The 18,729-nt window shown below is 32.7% G+C and overlaps 1 protein-coding gene across 5 annotated transcripts in view; it reads left to right on the top strand.

The window, feature by feature from the left end:
• LOC143083143 (uncharacterized) overlaps positions 1-18,729 on the top strand; it is a 60,183-nt gene that overhangs the window by 16,652 nt on the left and 24,802 nt on the right. For 4 of the 5 annotated variants that reach the window (XM_076259377.1, XM_076259378.1, XM_076259379.1 and 1 more), the window contains 5 exons: positions 1,334-1,363; positions 2,240-2,396; positions 4,125-4,342; positions 8,050-9,014; positions 10,776-10,937. In XM_076259377.1, the coding sequence (XP_076115492.1) occupies positions 1,334-1,363; positions 2,240-2,396; positions 4,125-4,342; positions 8,050-9,014; positions 10,776-10,937 (1,532 nt within the window). The remainder of the gene's footprint in view (positions 1-1,333; positions 1,364-2,239; positions 2,397-4,124; positions 4,343-8,049; positions 9,015-10,775; positions 10,938-18,729) is intronic. The other variant, XM_076259380.1, reaches the window with a different exon arrangement.

Genomic DNA, 18,729 nt, shown 5'->3' on the forward strand with positions numbered 1-18,729 from the left:
AATACCTGTAGCACTGTTTCCCTTATATATAGCACAGCATTTATATATGTTTTGATTTAAAATCTATTCCAAAAGCAGCTTGAGAAAACTGAATATCTGTGATATTGGAAGTTTTAGTTTAATTGATGGATACATTAAAATTTTGAAGCTTTAAAATATAAATTTTTATTAATATTTCAAGAAAATTTCATTTAAACTGTCCAATTTTATGCCCCTACACAAGGCAAAAGGGACACTAACTATTACCTTTTCCCAGTCAGTCTGTCAAAAAAGAATTTCCCCATATTTTAGCAAGCTTTAGAAGGGTCATTCAGTCCTCAGGCACCATCTTCTTTGATTTATTGAAATGTTTCAAATCACATATAGCCATTTCTTACCATTGCTTGCAGTGCAAATATTTTTGTTTGAAAAAATTGAAACTCTAGTGGATATAAGTTAATTGAGGTAAACATGGTAAATATGGTTCGTAGCTTTTGATATAAATATTGGGGACTTTATAAATTACAAACATAAACTCAACCAAAATGTAAATTTTTTTGTAGATAATATAAGATGACTTATACAAGTTTGATCAAAAGTATGAAATTTGATAACTCTATAGACCCTGAGTATTATATTGTGTGTTTTGTTATAAAAGTGGCTTAACGCTTTATGTTATACTTATTTTTTGTTACTCAAATAAATGCCTATTCATGTTTAAAAATTTTAGGATTGAAAATTGCATTAAAAATATGTACTTCCCTTTGTTGTGAGATATTTATGTCGAGGAGTCTGCACAAAAGAGAACACTAGGTTTACATTTAGGGTATATTATTGTTTACTGTTCTCGTGAGAAGAGCTTTAAACCTTTTAAATTCAGGGATAATTATGTTATTGGCAAAGAAAGAAAACTTGAATTTAAAACAGGATTAAATTACCAGGTCATAGTAAATAGTAAGTTGTCCAGGACATTAATGTCACAGTTGTAACACTCCTACGGGCATGTAAGCTTCTTATTGTCAGTGGTTTGTAGGTCTTTCAGTCTGCGGGTACACGTTCCCACTTCTTCCATCACATATCATGCATAATGCACTGTATCAACTATGTCATGTTCGTGGTACATACCTTGTATTCTTTGTTCCTTTGATTAAAAAGAGGAAATAAAGTTTATTATTTTTTTGGAACTTCTAACTTGCATGTCAAGTCACATGGGTTCATCAAAAGATTCAGTTGTTTCCACCTGTGTATTTGTCAAAGAAAAACATCTATGTAATAAGGATTCATTACATGATTACCTCCAAGTATTTAAACTTGTATACAATATAGTTTTAGATTCTTTTTTCTTTATTTTTAGGAGAGAGCTTGATAACAGGGGCACATTTGGGTATGTTTATTACATAAAATGACATAATATACTGCCATGAAATTAGTCTCAAGTTGAATTAGAATAAACTTTGATTACAGGTCAAAAGTGTTTTACATTTAAAAAATTAAGTCATTAAGTTTATAAATCATGTATAAATAAAACATTTAAAAAAAAATGTCAAAAACTTAAATATAAGGACTGAATTTGATGAAATGATTAGGTACTACTAAACTCATAAAAGTTTTTAGAGGTTATGAAATACTTTTAATGACATTTTATAACTTAGAAATCACTATTTCAATACAAATATTGAAGTTGAATGTTATTGCTCCCTATGCTTTAGCTATATGCCCATATCTCATCTTTTGTGTGCAGAAATACTTTACTATATATGAGGTCTGTTACTCTTACACAAGTAAATGCACCTCTCCAGTTTTGCAAACTTCTAAGAGCAACTTTATAAATGGTTTGTGAAATCAGACCTATTGAACAATATAAGTCAATAAGATGAAATTTCAATGATTAAATAAAGTATGTATATATTTGATGCCAGCCATATTTAGTTATTGTGTCAGTTGAAGTATGTATCTATTTGATGCCTGCCATATTCAGTTATTGTGTCAGTTGATATTTTGAGATTATTTGTAAATGAACAAGGTTTTTCATCATCATATTGTAAAACAGAAGAAAAAAAAACCATACATGTTCACACAAATTTATCATTTTAAAACATTGTAAAATACTGCAGAAGATTGAACGATTGAAAAGACATCATTTAGTTAGATATATATTTGCTGAAATTACATGCTCTAAAAGATTGTTCAAAACAGAATTTTCTTCCTTTAAACTTTTATAGTCCTTCCACATTAGAATAATTTTGTTGCTATTTTTCAGAGACAACAACATGGATTACGTGGAGGACCCCTACAGTGGTGGAGGGAGACAATTGTATAATGATTCCTACAATCAGGGCTACGACCCCCATTACATGGACCAAAGGTCACCTCACGCATCTCATACATCATTACAGAGTAACGACAGAAACAGAATGGTAAGGACAAGGATTTAGTGACCTTAGTTTGGTTCACTATCAAAGTTTTTTTCTTTGATAAGATTAACTTGGTCCAAGTCATTGCTTATCACTGTCAAAGTTGTTCATTCTAATATGACGTGCTTCTTTCGCTTTGTGAACAAACCCATGCTCTAAATCCAATAAAATTTGTTTGCACATGCGTATATTGACTTCTTCAGAATAATGAGTTTTATCAAATTATCATGCACTTAACTTTAAAACACATTCAAACTCTTAAATGGTACACATGATGTTACTAATTCATTTATTATGACTGTAATATGTTGCATTCCAAAATTGACATATTTGACCTAGATACGACAACTGTTCATGCTGGCTGTTCAAACTCCTCCCTCTGAAAAATCACAGTGCCAGCTGTTTGCTTCTTTACAAACAAAAAAGGGAGGTTCATGGAAGAGCCTACAAAAACGCTTTAACACTTATACTTATTGGACATAGAAATTACCTTAATAGTCCTATTCAGAATCGAAAAAAATTGATGCAAGCTATAATTTATTTACAATAAAGTATAGCTTGCATCAATTATTTCTTTATTAAAGACATTGTCAAAGAAAAATCTGCAATGTAGTTGGACAATACTGTCCAAGTCTGTCAAAGTTTTGCTCAATGTTTTCTTTGAAAGTGCCCCATTAAATTAATCTATCGAGAAGATTGACCAAAAAACTTATAAATGACAACAGGACTTGACAAATATTGCAACAAACATCTCCCATCTTATTCCTTATTTCGTATTTTCTAATATAATGGGCAGATGTAACATTGTGAAGCATGTGCTAATCCCAATTTTCAAGAAAGGCATAAAAAACTGGTCTAATAGCATGAATAGAAGTAGTAATGAATAAATATCTTATTCTCACCCTGATATGTCTGTTACTTTTGACTTGACAAGTTCTAGACACCATTCTCAGTGGTGGTACAAATAACCTAGATAAGGGGTTACCTGTCCTGTCTATGAGGGTCAACTTCTACAAAATTTATGACAATAACAGACTCTTATTAGGTACTTGAAGATTAGATAAATGATTGACATTTACATGTACAATAACATCAAATTGTGTATTGTGTATTGATTTTTACCTCAATTTTGGAATATTTGAAATTGTCTGATAAATCATGATTAATTTCCTTCTAAATGTTTTATCTCAACACTCCAAACATAACTGGCATTTAACAGTAATGACCATGTTAAACCGAATTTAAATGAAATGCAACATTTTGCATTTCTCAAAGTTGTTTGAAAGATTCAAAATTAAAGTTTAAATTGATAAGTGAAGATATTGTAGCATTATTGTATCTGTTGACAGAAAGGGGATTTTCCTGAAATGGCTTATAATTGATTGATACTGTATGTGTATCAACAATTATCGCTATATTATGAAATTTTCCTTTGATCTTACTGACTGATAATTTCTTTTGTCAGCACAGTAGAGTGATATGGAAAAATATTGCTAGTATTAACTAAGGGCATATGTGCCCATTTTCAATGAAATTAACAACGCTGTCATAGATTAAATAGCGATAAACAGATTATCATTGGCTGCACCGGCTCAAGCAAGAAAATCAATCTTGCTTAGATGATCAGCGATAATCTATTAGAACTTTTTGAAAATAACCCATAGGAACTGCTAGGTTTTTAAAAAATATTTGTGCAAGTACAGAATGTAAATCTTATGTTCCTCTTTTTAGGCACAGAGAGAAAACCACCCTAATGACAACTACACATCATACTCATCATTAGCTAGACAGCCAGGGTATGACGATATGAGAGGATCCCCGGGAACACCCACAAGGTTGAACCAACAGCAATATGCTAGCGATTATTATAACGATAACTCACCTCGCTACAGTTTGGCCTCTAACGATAGCTTCCAGCGACCTCAGCAGCAGTATCATTATGATCCTAGGTAGATGGGTTATAGAGCATGCTCAGTTAAGCTCTAGGTGTGACACAAATGACCAGAAATCATTCTATTTTGAATTTGTACTCAAATTATGGAAGTTAAACTTAGAATATTTGTAATGATTTCTGGAAATGACTTGTCAGCCTAGCCTTAAATGAAAATGTTCAGTTAGGTGTCCCACCATGCAAAAATTGTTAAGATTTTCTGTTTGTTCATTTTATTCATGAAATTTATTGATTTACTTTTGAAAATATTTTAAGAAATGTTAGGAAACGTAACATAAAAGACATGTTCAAAAAGTTGTTGAAAACATTTATTATTATAAAATTATTTGTGAAAAGTAATTAAGTCAGTCAGTAAAATTACAATAAATGATTTAAGTTTGTATTAAAAAGCATTTTGTAGCATGTTTTTCAGAATGTGTATTTCATTGTAAGCATATAATCAAACACATATTTTGAAAAAAAAATTGTATTGTATATTTTAAAAAAAAGTTGTCATAAGAGATTGAAATGCATTGTGGGATTTTTGTGAAGTGATCTAGGATTATAGAAGATAATTTGAAATCATCAGCTTTTGGAAAAACTAAGAAATATGTGTCTAAATGAAATGAAAATAAGTTTTAGATTGTTTTAATCTGTGTCTGTTCATGTTCACAGATAGAAAGGGGGAGATACCTTATATATTCCTTTAATAGACTTTTATTATTCATTTTGGAGAAATTCTTTTACATGTTTAAAAGTTATCAAAAAGTTAAATTAGTCTGATCATAAATATTTTATCATTAGACATAGCTTTTAAGGAAAAAGTTTATCTAGGGAAGGATTCAAAGAATTACAGTTTCACACTGTGTTACCTTTTAAAAAATCATTTTTCATCTTACTAGAAAATGATACCAAATGAATTCTTTTTTTCTTTAACTGCAAATTTTTGCCATTATGAAGAACTTTTGAGATATTCTAAACATAAAATCCAAGTATGTTGTTGGTAATATTTATAAGAAACTTTGTGTATATAACTTAAGCATATTTTATAATCCTGGAAAACTTATTTCTCCTGCTCATGATACTGCGGATTCCATTGTATGGAAGAGGGGTAAAATAACCAAACATGTTAACACTGTCATCATCATTGTCATCTAGAACAGTTTTCTCTTGTAGTTCGTTCATTGGAACTTGTTAATGGGAAGTTCTGTGGAATTCATGTTGATGCTGAGAAAGGACTTATTCAAATTTATATTAGTTAAAAAAATATCAGTTAATTTGTAACAAAAAATAATATGAAATTTGCACATCTGCATGAACCATTCATTGGATATTTTTGTGGGACTAAATAAAATAAAAAAAAGATGTCAGTATTTTTACTCATAACTTTTAAATCAACATTAAGGAGTAAGGATAGTTTGTAGTCACAAAATGTAATTGTTGTCTAATAAGCAAGTGAACATGATTTGTGATAAGAAAAAGGGAGATAATTTTGGTTTATTTCCCTTTGATAAGCTTTTATTATTTTGGAGTTAAAATTTTCAAAAATGTTTTTTAATCAGTTTTGATTATGAGGTTGACAGAATCTGTATGCATGATATGTAATCATGTATTATATGCCTGAAAAATTAGCATGCTAGTGTGTATCAGTTATAGTAAAACTTAGGCAACTCAAATTCATTACTTTTAAAAAAAGGGTGTTTAGAAAAAAAAGAAGAAAAGTATCCATTGAAATTATAGCTTTGCAAGAAAATCTACAAGATAATAAAATAATATAATTTTAGTTGCCTAGGTTGCATTTATGAATGGCTATTTTAAAGCATTGAAGTGTAGGACTGTTAGTTTTGCAAGCCACTGTAGTTATTTTAGCAAAACTTTAAAGACTTCTTATATACCCTTGAAAGAGACAGTTTTATGTAAGATAAGTTTAGGAATTTTTAGTGATAAAGGGTTGGTTTCCTTCTTTCAAGTCTGGAAAATAAGATATTTAGTATTATTACGGTTTTGTTTAAAAAATTCTATAATTTTATTATTCGTCACTTCTTTTCATTTGTCAAACCAGCTTAACACACTAAGACTGAATTAAGAGAGGCCTTCATCATTAAAATCTGAAGATTAATACACCTTTTCTCATTAATTATGTAGAATAGGAACATTGCTTTTATTGTCGAGCCTGCAACTTTTGTTGCAGAAAGCTCGACATAGGGATAGTGATCCGGCGGCGGCGGCGGCGGTGTTAGCTCACTTTTTAAAAGCTTTATATTTTAGAAGGTGGAAGCTGGATGCTTCATACTTTGCATATAGATGCTTCATGTTACGAAGTTTCCGTCAGTCACATGTCCAATGTCCTTGACCTCATTTTCATGGTTCAGTGACCACTTGAAAAAAAAAGTTCAAATTTTTTGTAATGTTGAATTCTCTCTTATTATAAGTAATAGGATAACTATATTTGATATGTGCGTACCTTGCAAGGTCCTCATGTCTGTCAGACAGTTTTCACTTGACCTCGACCTCATTTCATGGATCAGTGAACAAGGTTAAGTTTTGGTGGTCAAGTCCATATCTCAGATACTATAAGCAATAGGGCTAGTATATTCGGTGTATGGAAGGACTGTAAGGTGTACATGTCCAACTGGCAGGTGTCATCTGACCTTGACCTCATTTTCATGGTTCAGTGGTTATAGTTAAATTTTTGTGTTTTGGTCTGTTTTTCTCATACTATATGCAATAGGTCTACTATAACTATATTTGTTGTATGGAATGATTGTAAGGTGTACATGTCTAGCGGGCAGATGTCATGTGACCCTGACCTCATTTTCATGGTTCAGTGGTCAAAGTTAAGTTTTGAGTTTTGGGCTTTTTATCTAATACTATATGCCATAGGTCAACTATATTTGGTGTATGGAAATATTTTATGATCTTTATGTCAGTCGCGCAGGTTTTATTTGACCGTGACCTCATTTTCACAGTTCATTGCACAGTGTTAAGTTTTTGTGTTTTGGTCTATTTTTCTTAAACTATAAGTAATGGGTCAACTATATATGTTGTATAGAAGCATTGTTAGCTGTACATGTCTGCCTGGCATATTTCATCTGACCTTGACCTCATTTTCAAGGTTCATTGGTCTTTGTTTAGTTATCTTGGTTAATGTTAAGCTTATGTGACAGTTGTAATAAAGCTTAGCTTTATACCTAGGACTATCAACATAATATCAATGATTAGTATAGAAGGCGAGACATTTCAGCGTGTGCACTCTTGTATTTATATTAACAAAGACCAACTATTTTAAAATATTCAAATTTTTAAATCTTTAATTCACTGGTATTATACAAGGTGCTTTTTGAATCATATCATTTTGATTTGAGTACTAACATTAGACAAACTTTGTGTTTTCTTAGTGATTTAATTTGTTAACAATTATGCATAATTGCTGCTTGAAAGTTTTGTTTTGGATCTATTGCAAAAAAAAACCACCTTAGAATAATAACATTTATTTTCATTGTTTAAAATGATAAAAATGTTTTATACAGACAGTTTTAAGAGATACAATAATATAAAATGTAGGAAACAGTAAAGAAAAACTCAGAATTGAAAATCTTTAAATCATGTTATTTTTAAATTTTCAATAAGATTTTAGTTTCTCACAGATAAGTAAAAAATTTAATATGTATGGTGATCAAGAATTTTACAGAAACAAAGGTCATCATGAAACATTAAATATTTTAGGGACATGGGTCATCAGCCAACAGAACAAGTATCTTATGGTGGACCTCCAAACGATCGCTATGGTGATGTGTCTGCCTTTAGTGAGCATCCTCCAAACAATCCTCATAATGATTCTCATGTCAGTGACTCTTTCTATAGGGACTCTCCTGTTGGAGAAAGGTACAATGTTCAAAAAGGAATACCCCAAAATGATCCATACCATGACGAGGGTTACGGGGCTCCCTCACAGGAACGTTACAATGAACAGCCTTATGGTAGTGACCCAAGAGGAATAGACGGATACAGGGATGATAATCGTTATGTAGACCAATATGGTCAGCCTCCAGATGATAGATACATGCCTCCAGAGGATAGACTTGCAGATTTAAGTCTTGACAACCCTAGAAGTCCCCATGATGGCCATGGTCCAGAAGGCTACAGGGGACATGAAGGACCCTTGAATGATAGTTATGGGGACCAACCCCCACAAGAACAAACATTTGGGGATTATGATGACAGTCCTTACAGACCTGAAGTAAAACATCATGGGCTTCCAATAGTTCATCAGGACCCTTTTGCTGACGATCCTTTCCAAAGTAAGGAAAATTTGGCCAACAGAGATCATTTTGATGGTCCAGGGAATGATAGGTATAGAGATAATGATAGATATAGAGATGAAGACCCATACAGAGGAGACCCTCCGTCTGATGAAGATGACCCTTACAGACGGGGTCCACCAGTGGAAGACTTTGGGAGAGAGCCTCCTGCCAATGACCCTTACTTAGGTAGAGGTCCACAAGATGAAGAAGAGGATTCCTTAATTGGTAGAGGTCCCCCAGGAGATGACAGATACAGGGACGAAGACCCCTACAGTGGAAGGCCACGACCAGATGATAACCCCTATGGAAGTCGTCACCTACAGGATGAGGATCCTTATTCTGGAAGGCTTCAAGATAGACAACCATCACCTACCAATGACAGATATGGTATGTAGATATATTATTTTGGTTGATATTAACCCTTTCCCTTTCACACCGGTACAGCTTACCGGTGAAGCCAATTTCAAGATTTTTTTGGGGCATTTAGACTTGTTCCATCGCCATTTGCTGACGTACAGATGTGGTTAAGGGCTCAGATAACCAGCAATGTGATTTAATGTGCATCAAACTTCTATTATTATATGTTTAGAGTCAACTCGCCCCTTACTGATGTGTAATTATTCTGTAGAGTGTTTGAAGAATAGTATTAAACTAATAGTTCTAACTTGTACACTAGTTGAAAATGCAATTTTTAGTGTAGCAGCGCAATCACAAACTTGAAATACACTAAAAATCGGAAGTCATTTCTTAAAGATATTATGGGAAAAGAGACAAAAACTACTAAAATATTCTGAATTTTTTTTGGCAAAGTTGAAATAGATGTAACAAAACATGGTTTCGTAAGTGTTGCGGTATGATAAAGTTTAAAACGCTTTTGTTTGAATAAAGGAACATGTATATATTTCAATGAAAAAATGACATTTAAAGAGTGGATTCCTCCTAGATTTGCGTAAAAATCATGCATTTGGCAACAAAAATTTATCATCTGAACACATTATTTCTAAAAGAAAACAAACTGGATGAGGATCTTTTTACAATACCAGTGGCGCAGGGGTACACTGATCTATCCCGAGGCGCTAAGATTGAGTGTTGGAAAATCACTGGGGGGTTGGAAAAATAATTTCCTATATTAAATGTAACTTAACTTAACTTTACTTTCAATTTCAAAAAGAAAACCTATGAAATGTTTTTAAAAGAATGTGTGTGCCAAATTGCCCCCCCCCCTTTTTTTTTTACCCCCTTTGCTCTATCGGGCTCGGTCTAGGGTGTACCTGATCAAGCTAGCATTGGTAGTTCAACGAATTTTCTCTTGTAAAAACAAAATTTAGGTTGCTGATTGATTGAAAACGAATTAGACAAATAACTAGGGTCCAAGTTTGAAATTGGACAAAAAGAGCGTCTATAATAAGTTATTTTGAATGTTACGGACATCTATATTTCAAGGCCTATAGCACGTAATGCGTCTTTTTAAGCAATATGATAACTTATATGTCTTCAACAGACTCGAGGCATTGTGTTTCCACCAAAACCTGACCCTATCAGCGCAACAATATGTCTCTGCACGATTTTTTGCCCAAGGATTTCGTATTTTTTCACTTTTTCTCCAACAGTCACATACTTTTGGAAATATACCACGTGACCAAAAAATGACGAATTATCTTCAAACTTAATTTTCTGAAATATTTTACCAATTATCTTTCATTTGAGCCCAACATGGCATGTGTATGACCATTGATGCGAATGCAGTATTCATTTAAACTTTTATCATGTTGATAATGTCTTTTCGATAAGTAAAGGTCTAAAATGCCTGAAAGGGAAAGGGTTAAGAGTTGCTATCTTTTGTTCTAATAAGTTTTGGTACTTGAATGTCTACTGATAGTCCAGAATCACAGGGGAAAAAAATAAATTTAAATGTTGAATTAAAGATATTCACAAATAAACACCATTTGAAACTACATGTTTGAAGCTGAATACAATGACAGATTTTGTTTGATAGAAATAAAAGCTTATTTGCCTTTTTAAAAATATGTTGTGCATAATTTGACATATTAACAATGTTTTTGTTATAATAAAATCAATTTTGGTTGAAAAAGACTGTCATATTTTGATCATATTCTTTCTGATGTTTAATTCTACAAACCCTTTTAGGTGGTCCTCCTCCTGGTTACGTTGACAGATATGGTGACGAAGATCCTGTCAATCAACAACCTATGTTTGATGATCGTATGGAGAGGAGCAATGAAGGCCTGAACATGGCACCCCCACTCCAAGATAACTACTCTGATGGAAGACGAACACCTTCAGATAGAGGTAAGAACTATTATTCACTTAAAATGTATAATCTTTTGTGGTGTATCTTTTGATCTTACTATCATCCAAACAGAAAGATGTATTTAAACAAGTGCATAAAAGTTCCTTTTGGCAATCAGAAAAACTCTTGATTGCATTTTGAAACAGTTTACAATTTCACACTGTGGGAATCACTGAGTACTGCTATGAGAAGATAGTCTTTCCTATTCAACTTGAGAAAAAGGTTGGAAAAATACATGGACATGTCATCAGTGAGTAGTACTTAATGAAATCCCTGAGTGCACAGAAAGCCATAACTTTCCAAGATCTATATTGCCCAGTGGAGTTGCAACCCTAGTTTTAATATAAATAACTAGAAATCACATGTTAGAAGCTAAATTATATATTTGTTCAAACCAAATAGTACCATTAGTTGATACATGCTTTACAGGTCTTGTGTTGTTCTTGTGATTAGGTGGTTAGTCCTTTTATCAAGCAACTTATTTTCTTGTGAAACTAGTTTTAATAAGACTTTTAAAATTTGTTTTAAAATAAGGTATGTAATTATCACTTATTTGCTTTTATGCAAGGAGAGACAACCCAGTTTGTCACAGTTTCCTGATAATGTAAGAAGTCAGTTTTAACAGAAATGAGGAACTGAATCTCAAAATTATTTTTAGGTCAGGAGAGACAACTCTATTTGGTCTTAAGTTTCCTGTTGTAAGGGCTAGGGAAAGTGAAAAAAACACACAGGAAAGAGGAACTTTAACTATGGTTAAAGATGCTTTCTGTGTAGTCGTTGTAAGATACTTTGGAAGAGATAAATTAATTGTAGTATTTCTCATGAGTGAGTTTTTTTTTAAATTGTCCAAAGATTACATCCTCATGTTTAAACAAAAATTTGTATAGAATGGTGAATATTTTAGAATCTATATAAATGTATGTTTATGTTGAGTGAAATAGGGAAGTGAGAGTTACTTTTGACTTTTAATACTTCAGTTCAGTTTAGTTTCCTATATAATCCTCCATTAATTGTGGAGCACTACTAAAGTGTATAGTGCTGAAGACCATATCTTTACATATGATAAACATAAAAGTATCAATAGAAACCCAAATATACTTGAAAGTTTAGAATGTGTCTCATGTTACAAAAAATTGTGCAGGTTTCATAAGATAAAAATGTGTATAAAGTACAATAAAGGTGCTAAACTGTACAAGGTCCACAAGCATAAACTTTGACAAATTCCCCTTCTCCAATTCTTAGTTTTTATGCAGTTAATCTGCATTATGCGAGCACCCTAGATTTGTGGTCTACCCAATAAATGCTGAAATACTTGCCATTGTTATTATCTAGCTGGCTACTATGTTATATATAACTAATTGAACACTTTTTTAATACTTTTAATTCTGGATTACAAAAAAAATGACTAGAAAAACCTTAAATGATCGTCGAATCACCCAAAACTTTTGAAGTTGCACATACATAGGAAGTAGTGCTCATTAGGAATTCTTATGTAGTTTATTATCGCCTGTGCTTTTGGCTAAGATGTCAAAAAACAATTGTACGAAATATTTAATCGCCCAAAAATCTTTTTAAACAAGTAGTTTAGATTTCCCAAATGGCAAAAGTTGTAGGAATATTGTTTGTCGTCAATACGTAGTACAACTACGTCATTAGTCTATTATATAATAAGTTCAACTGTTCATGCTGTTGGCGGCAATTTCAAATTAGAAGACGAAATTTGTATCTTTTCAATTTGGAGGCAGGGTTTCAAATTAGCGGTGGTCCTAGGTTCACGACCTTCCACTTTCGACTTGGTTACTAGCCACGCCCGACGGGCCTTCCACTCTGAGACAACTATATCACAGTTATAGTAGTCGCAGTTCCAATTGAAAGAAAATAAAAAATAGCTTTGCAAACCTTTTCGCCAAAATCTCCAAATAAACGATCTCAAAACTTATTTTAATCATTATTATTCATGACAGCGATGTCAATTTTGTTCAATCGCTAGCTATATACAGAAAATCGCGGACAAAATATGTGTTAATACGAGTAAAATCGTATCTGACTGACAAAAACAACATTGGAACACAATAACAATGGCTGCCGTGAAAAGACAATTACAATTTCGAATCCGATTCCGGAAGCGGATAAGTGTAATTCCGGGTTTTTGGCGAATCCAGGCAGGTGACAAAATACATCTATGCATGGTAAATGAATATAAACACTAGAATTGAAAACCAAAAGACATATGTAAAAGAAAGAAAAAGCAGAAAATATTTTAAACAGAAACTCAAAATTACTTTTGACAAATTTTAATGTCAAAATCCAATACAATGTGACAGCTGGGAACAGTATATCTAACAATATATATGTTCCTGGTCACAGTATCATGTATGGGTCAATATAACTAATTAAATGAAATATAGGGGAAGTCCCCCTACCCCCTCCTGTTTGAGAACTTGGAAACCGATGAGATCCCCACCCCTAAACCATATATATTCATGTATGGGACAATATAACAAATCAAATATAGGGGAAGTCCCTGGGGTCATCCTCTCCCTTCCTGTTTGAGAACTTGAAAACCCTCGAGATCCACACGCCTAAACCATATATATTCATGTATGGAACAATATAACAAATCAAATGAAATATAGGGGAAGTCCCTGGGGTCACCTTATCCCTTCCTGTTTGAGAACTTGAAAACCCTCGAGATCCCCACCCTAAACCATATATATTCATGTATGGGACAATATAACAAATCTTTTACATTTACTATGGGCAGGTCAGTCATTTGTCTGATTTGTGTCGCATAACTATTGTACTATAGAACACATACTCAGTTTTCTTTACAGGGAAACCAGTCCATTCATACTATTACATGTTCGTACTAAGTCAACACGTACTACTAACAGTCAACTAAAACCAACGTTAACTATATATATAGCTACCAACTAGAACAACTACAATCATTGCAAACTTGTACCACTGCAGACTCACCATAAAAATATACATTTATATATTCATTGCTATTGAAACCTTGATAACATATAAATTATTTGCCTTAATAATTAATTCATTAGATAAACATAAATGTACAATATATGAATGTTTAATGCAACATTAGAGGCGGATTTAGAGGGTTTTTCAGTGAGAAAAAATTTGGTTGATTATATAGGGAATCACTGTAGCATGACTGGAGCAGGTCCCCTGTTAGGCAGGCAGTGGGCCCCCACTTATGAAAATTTCTGGATCCGCCACTGCACATAATTACGTTTGTCTGGTTTTTGGTTAACTGCCTTCAGCGCTTACAGCGCTTTGATTTTTTATTGCAAGAGGTTAAAATGCATGTTGAGTGTATGTAAGTAGATCAGTGGGATTAATGTAGTAACATGTATGTATCCATAAAAAAGAAGCAGTATTTATTATATATATAATTAACTAAAATGGTTCTGAGTATAAAAGGTCGACAAGAATAATCATCTTTCAGGATGATAGAATTTAACAACAGATATAATTTGTTATGGCGGGTGTAAGCCAGTTGAACCCTTCAGGAGCACCTGAGATCAACCGCCAGTTTTTAGTGTGGTTTGCGTTACTAAGTCTAGTTTTCCATATTGCATTTTGTGTAGTATTGTTTGATGGTCTTTTATTTTTGTAGCTATGGTGTTGTCAGTTTATTATCAACATATGAATTAGAATGTCCTGTTAGCATGTCTAGTACATGTATCCTTCGCCCCTCTCTTATAGTGTTGATGTAGATGACCTGAACATCTTAAGGACAGTCACATTAAAACAACAAAATGCTGTCAAGTGTCATGTCACAGTTGGCAAGAATTGATTTTCTAGTTCATTGACTTTACAGTAATAAATCAAAGAAGTGATCAATGTTTTATGTTTTGTAATTAAAATGGACTTTATTGCACTGTTTTGTCAAAAAAAATTCTAACTGGCAATTTACTGAAAGTTTCTGGTTAGGGTAAGGAACACAGGAAACAATTTGATATCAGTTAAGGACTACGTACTCCTTGCTTATCTGGGCTCTTTAAATATAAGTTCCCTCACAGATTTAGTAATATGTTGAAAGAACATAGTTTTTTCATCACACATTTCTCCAGTGCTGTTAAACAGAATTACTTCAATTTTGTTCAGAAACTTGACGAGTTTTTATACGACCGCAAAATTTGAAAAATTTTTCGTCGTATATTGCTATCACGTTGGCGTCGGCGTCGTCGTCGTCGTCGTCCAGCGTCCGAATACTTTTAGTTTTCGCACTCTAACTTTAGTAAAAGTGAATGGAAATCTATGAAATTTTAACACAAGGTTTATGACCACAAAAGGAAGGTTGGTATTGATTTTGGGAGTTTTGGTCCGAACATTTTAGGAATTAAGGGCCAAAAAGGGCCCAAATAAGCATTTTCTTGGTTTTCGCACTATAACTTTAGTTTAAGTTAATAGAAATCTATGAAATTTTGACACAAGGTTTATGACCACAAAAGAACGGTTGGGATTGATTTTGGGAGTTTAGGTTTCAACAGTTTAGGAATTAGGGGCCAAAAAAGGGCCCAAATAAGCATTATTCTTGGTTTTCGCACAATAACTTTAGTTTAAGTAAATAGAAATCAATGAAATTTAAACACAATGTTAATGACTACAAAAGGAAGGTTGGTATTGATTTTTTGAGTTTAGGTCCCAACAGTTTAGGAATTAGGGGCCAAAAAGGGACCCAAATAAGCATTTTTCTTGGTTTTCGCACCATAACGTTAGTATAAGTAAATAGAAATCTATGAAATTTAAACACAAGGTTTATGACCATAAAAGGAAGGTTGGTATTGATTTTGGGAGTTTTGGTCCCAACAGAATAAGGGGCCCAAAGGGTCCAAAATTAAACTTTGTTTGATTTCATCAAAATTGAATAATTGGGGTTCTTTGATATGCTGAATCTAACTGTCATGACTGTGTATGTAGATTCTTAACTTTTGGTCCCGTTTTCAAATTGGTCTACATTAAGGTCCAAAGGGTCCAAAATTAAACTTAGTTTGATTTTGACAAAAAATGAATCAGTTAGGTTTTTTGATATGCTGAATCTAAAAATGTACTTAGATTCTTGATTATTGGCCCAGTTTTCAAGTTGGTCCAAATCGGGGTCCAAAATTAAACTTTGTTTGATTTCATCAAAAATTGAATAAATGGGGTTCTTTGATATACCAAATCTAACTGTGTATGTAGATTCTTCATTTTTGGTCCTGTTTTCAAATTGGTCTACACTAAAGTCCAAAGGGTCCAAAATTAAACTTAGTCTGATTTCAACAAAAATTAAAATCTTGGGGTTCTTTGATATGCTGAATCCAAAAATGTACATAGATTTTTTATTATGGGCCCAGTTTTCAAGTTGGTCCAAATCAGGATCTAAAATTATTATATTAAGTATTGTGCAATAGCAAGTCTTTTCAATTGCACAGTATTGCGCAATGGCAAGAAATATCTAATTGCACAATATTGTGAAATAGCAAATTTTTTTTTAATTAGAGTTATCTTTCTTTGTCCAGAAATATCTAATTGCAAAATATTGTGCAATAGCAAGATTTTTTTTAATTGGAGTTATCTTTCTTTGTCCAGAATCAACTTAAATCTTTGTTATATACAATGTACAATGTATATTCACTTTTTACTACCAAGTTCTGATAAATTATAATAAATAACATTCAGTGATAACAAGCAGTTTTTTTTACATCTTAATATTTTATGATGTATTTAAATGAGTAGTTATTGTTGCAAACTCCATTAGAAATTTTAATTGAGATTAGTTTTGGAATAAGGGAAAGGGGGATGTGATTAAAAAAATTGGGTTCAATTTTTCTCATTTGAAATTTCATAAATAAAAAATAAAATTTCTTCAAACATTTTTATGCCCCACCTACGATAGTAGAGGGGCATTATGTTTTCTGGTCTGTGCGTCCGTCCGTCCGTCCGTCTGTCCGTTCGTTCGTCCGTCCGTTCGTCCGTCCGTCTGTCCCGCTTCAGGTCAAAGTTTTTGGTCAAGGTAGTTTTTGATGAAGTTTAAGTCCAATCGACTTCAAATTTAGTACACATGTCCCCTATGATATGATCTTTCTAATTTTAATGCCAAATTAGAGTTTTTACCCCAATTTCACGGTCCACTGAACATGGAAAATGATAGTGTGAGTGGGGCATTCGTGTACTGAGGACACATTCTTGTTTTGAGAGGATTAATATTCAACAGCATAGTGAATTGCTCTAAGAGAAAACAAAATTTTTAAGTTCATTAGAACACATTCATTCTGTGTCAGAAACCTATCCTGTGTCAACTATTTAATCACAATCCAAATTTAGAGCTGAATCCAGCTTGAATGTTGTGTCCATACTTGCCCCAACCGTTCAGGGTTCAACCTCTGCGGTCGTATAAAGCTACGCCCTGCGGAGCATCTGGTTATATCTTAGAGCTTTTCTGAAATGTCAGAAACTTAATTTATCTACTGTAGATTATTTGTTTTCATTGGATACCAATTTTCATGGTTTTCATGTGTACATGTGAACCACAAAATTTGAATTTTCAACTTGGTACACTTTTTTTGATAGACTTTTATGAAAAATTTAGCAAAGCCAAGAAAACAAATATCCAGGAAAGTGTTCATTTTCCAAAATCCATGAAAATTGGTACCCACGAAAAATAAACGAAACTACAGTATTTAAAAATTTGGAATTACGAGTATTGTATGTTAGCATAAATATGAGTGCAACCTTTTGTTATGTTTTCCATGTACGAATTTCAAGGGACAACTCTTCAAATAAATTCAATTGGGATTATATTGCTTGATAGAATGCATGTACCTGTTATGTTTTGGTCAAAATAAACTTTATTTTATGCTTGATTGCCATAGGTCTATACATCAGAAAGGCTTTGTAGTATATAACACTGTTATTTCGTTGTAATACTTCTCTAACACACAAGTTGAGTCATTATGATGTACATATATATGTTTGATTAACTTGTTTGATGATATAAAACATTCTGTGGTTTCCTATATGTTTAAGGTGACCAATTTTCGTGGATTGAGGAAAACTTGCGCTTTGGTGGATAATCATTTTTGCACTTTAGCAAAAAATCAACATGCAAACTTGATAATTTTTTTTTTTACTTTTTTGAATATTCAAACTAATGCTTTGACTATACCCACAAAAATTGTGATTCAACAATAGTAAGAATCTACAGTATATGATAAAGTGGAGTTCCGAAAAGAATTTCGACTACTCATCTTGACATAACACATGGGTGAAGGGAACATTTTATTCAATTGCCTTAACGGTTAACCTATTGATCTTCCAGTTGATGTAGACTTACAGCAGATAGCAATGAGTGTGTAGCTAAAGGTAAAATCTTTGGTTAGCTTGCTTGCTAGCTGAACTGTGAAGTCATTGTTAAGTAAGGTATACTACTGTCCTTTCGAAGTAGCCTAGTCATACAGACAGATATATTGGTAACCTGTTGGACAAGTCTACTCTTAAAGGAGGGTAGTTATCTAACCTAATAATGACTTCACAGTTCACCTTAAAACAAGCATGATAACCAAATATATTACCTTTACCTACACACTCAATGCAATCGGCTGTAAATATTTTGAGGTTCGAGGCCTTCCTTTTATAAAGAATGTGTTTTGAGTTTCAAAAACTTTTAAAATTCCTAAATTCCTTAATCATTCCATCAAATTGTGTCTATAAATATATTTTATTCTTTGATACATAGAGATATCCCTTTAAAACAGTAATGAATATTCTAATGAATGAAATTGG

This window comes from Mytilus galloprovincialis, chromosome 7 (genome assembly GCF_965363235.1).
Source record: "Mytilus galloprovincialis chromosome 7, xbMytGall1.hap1.1, whole genome shotgun sequence".
Classification (NCBI taxonomy): Eukaryota; Metazoa; Mollusca; class Bivalvia; order Mytilida; family Mytilidae; genus Mytilus; species Mytilus galloprovincialis.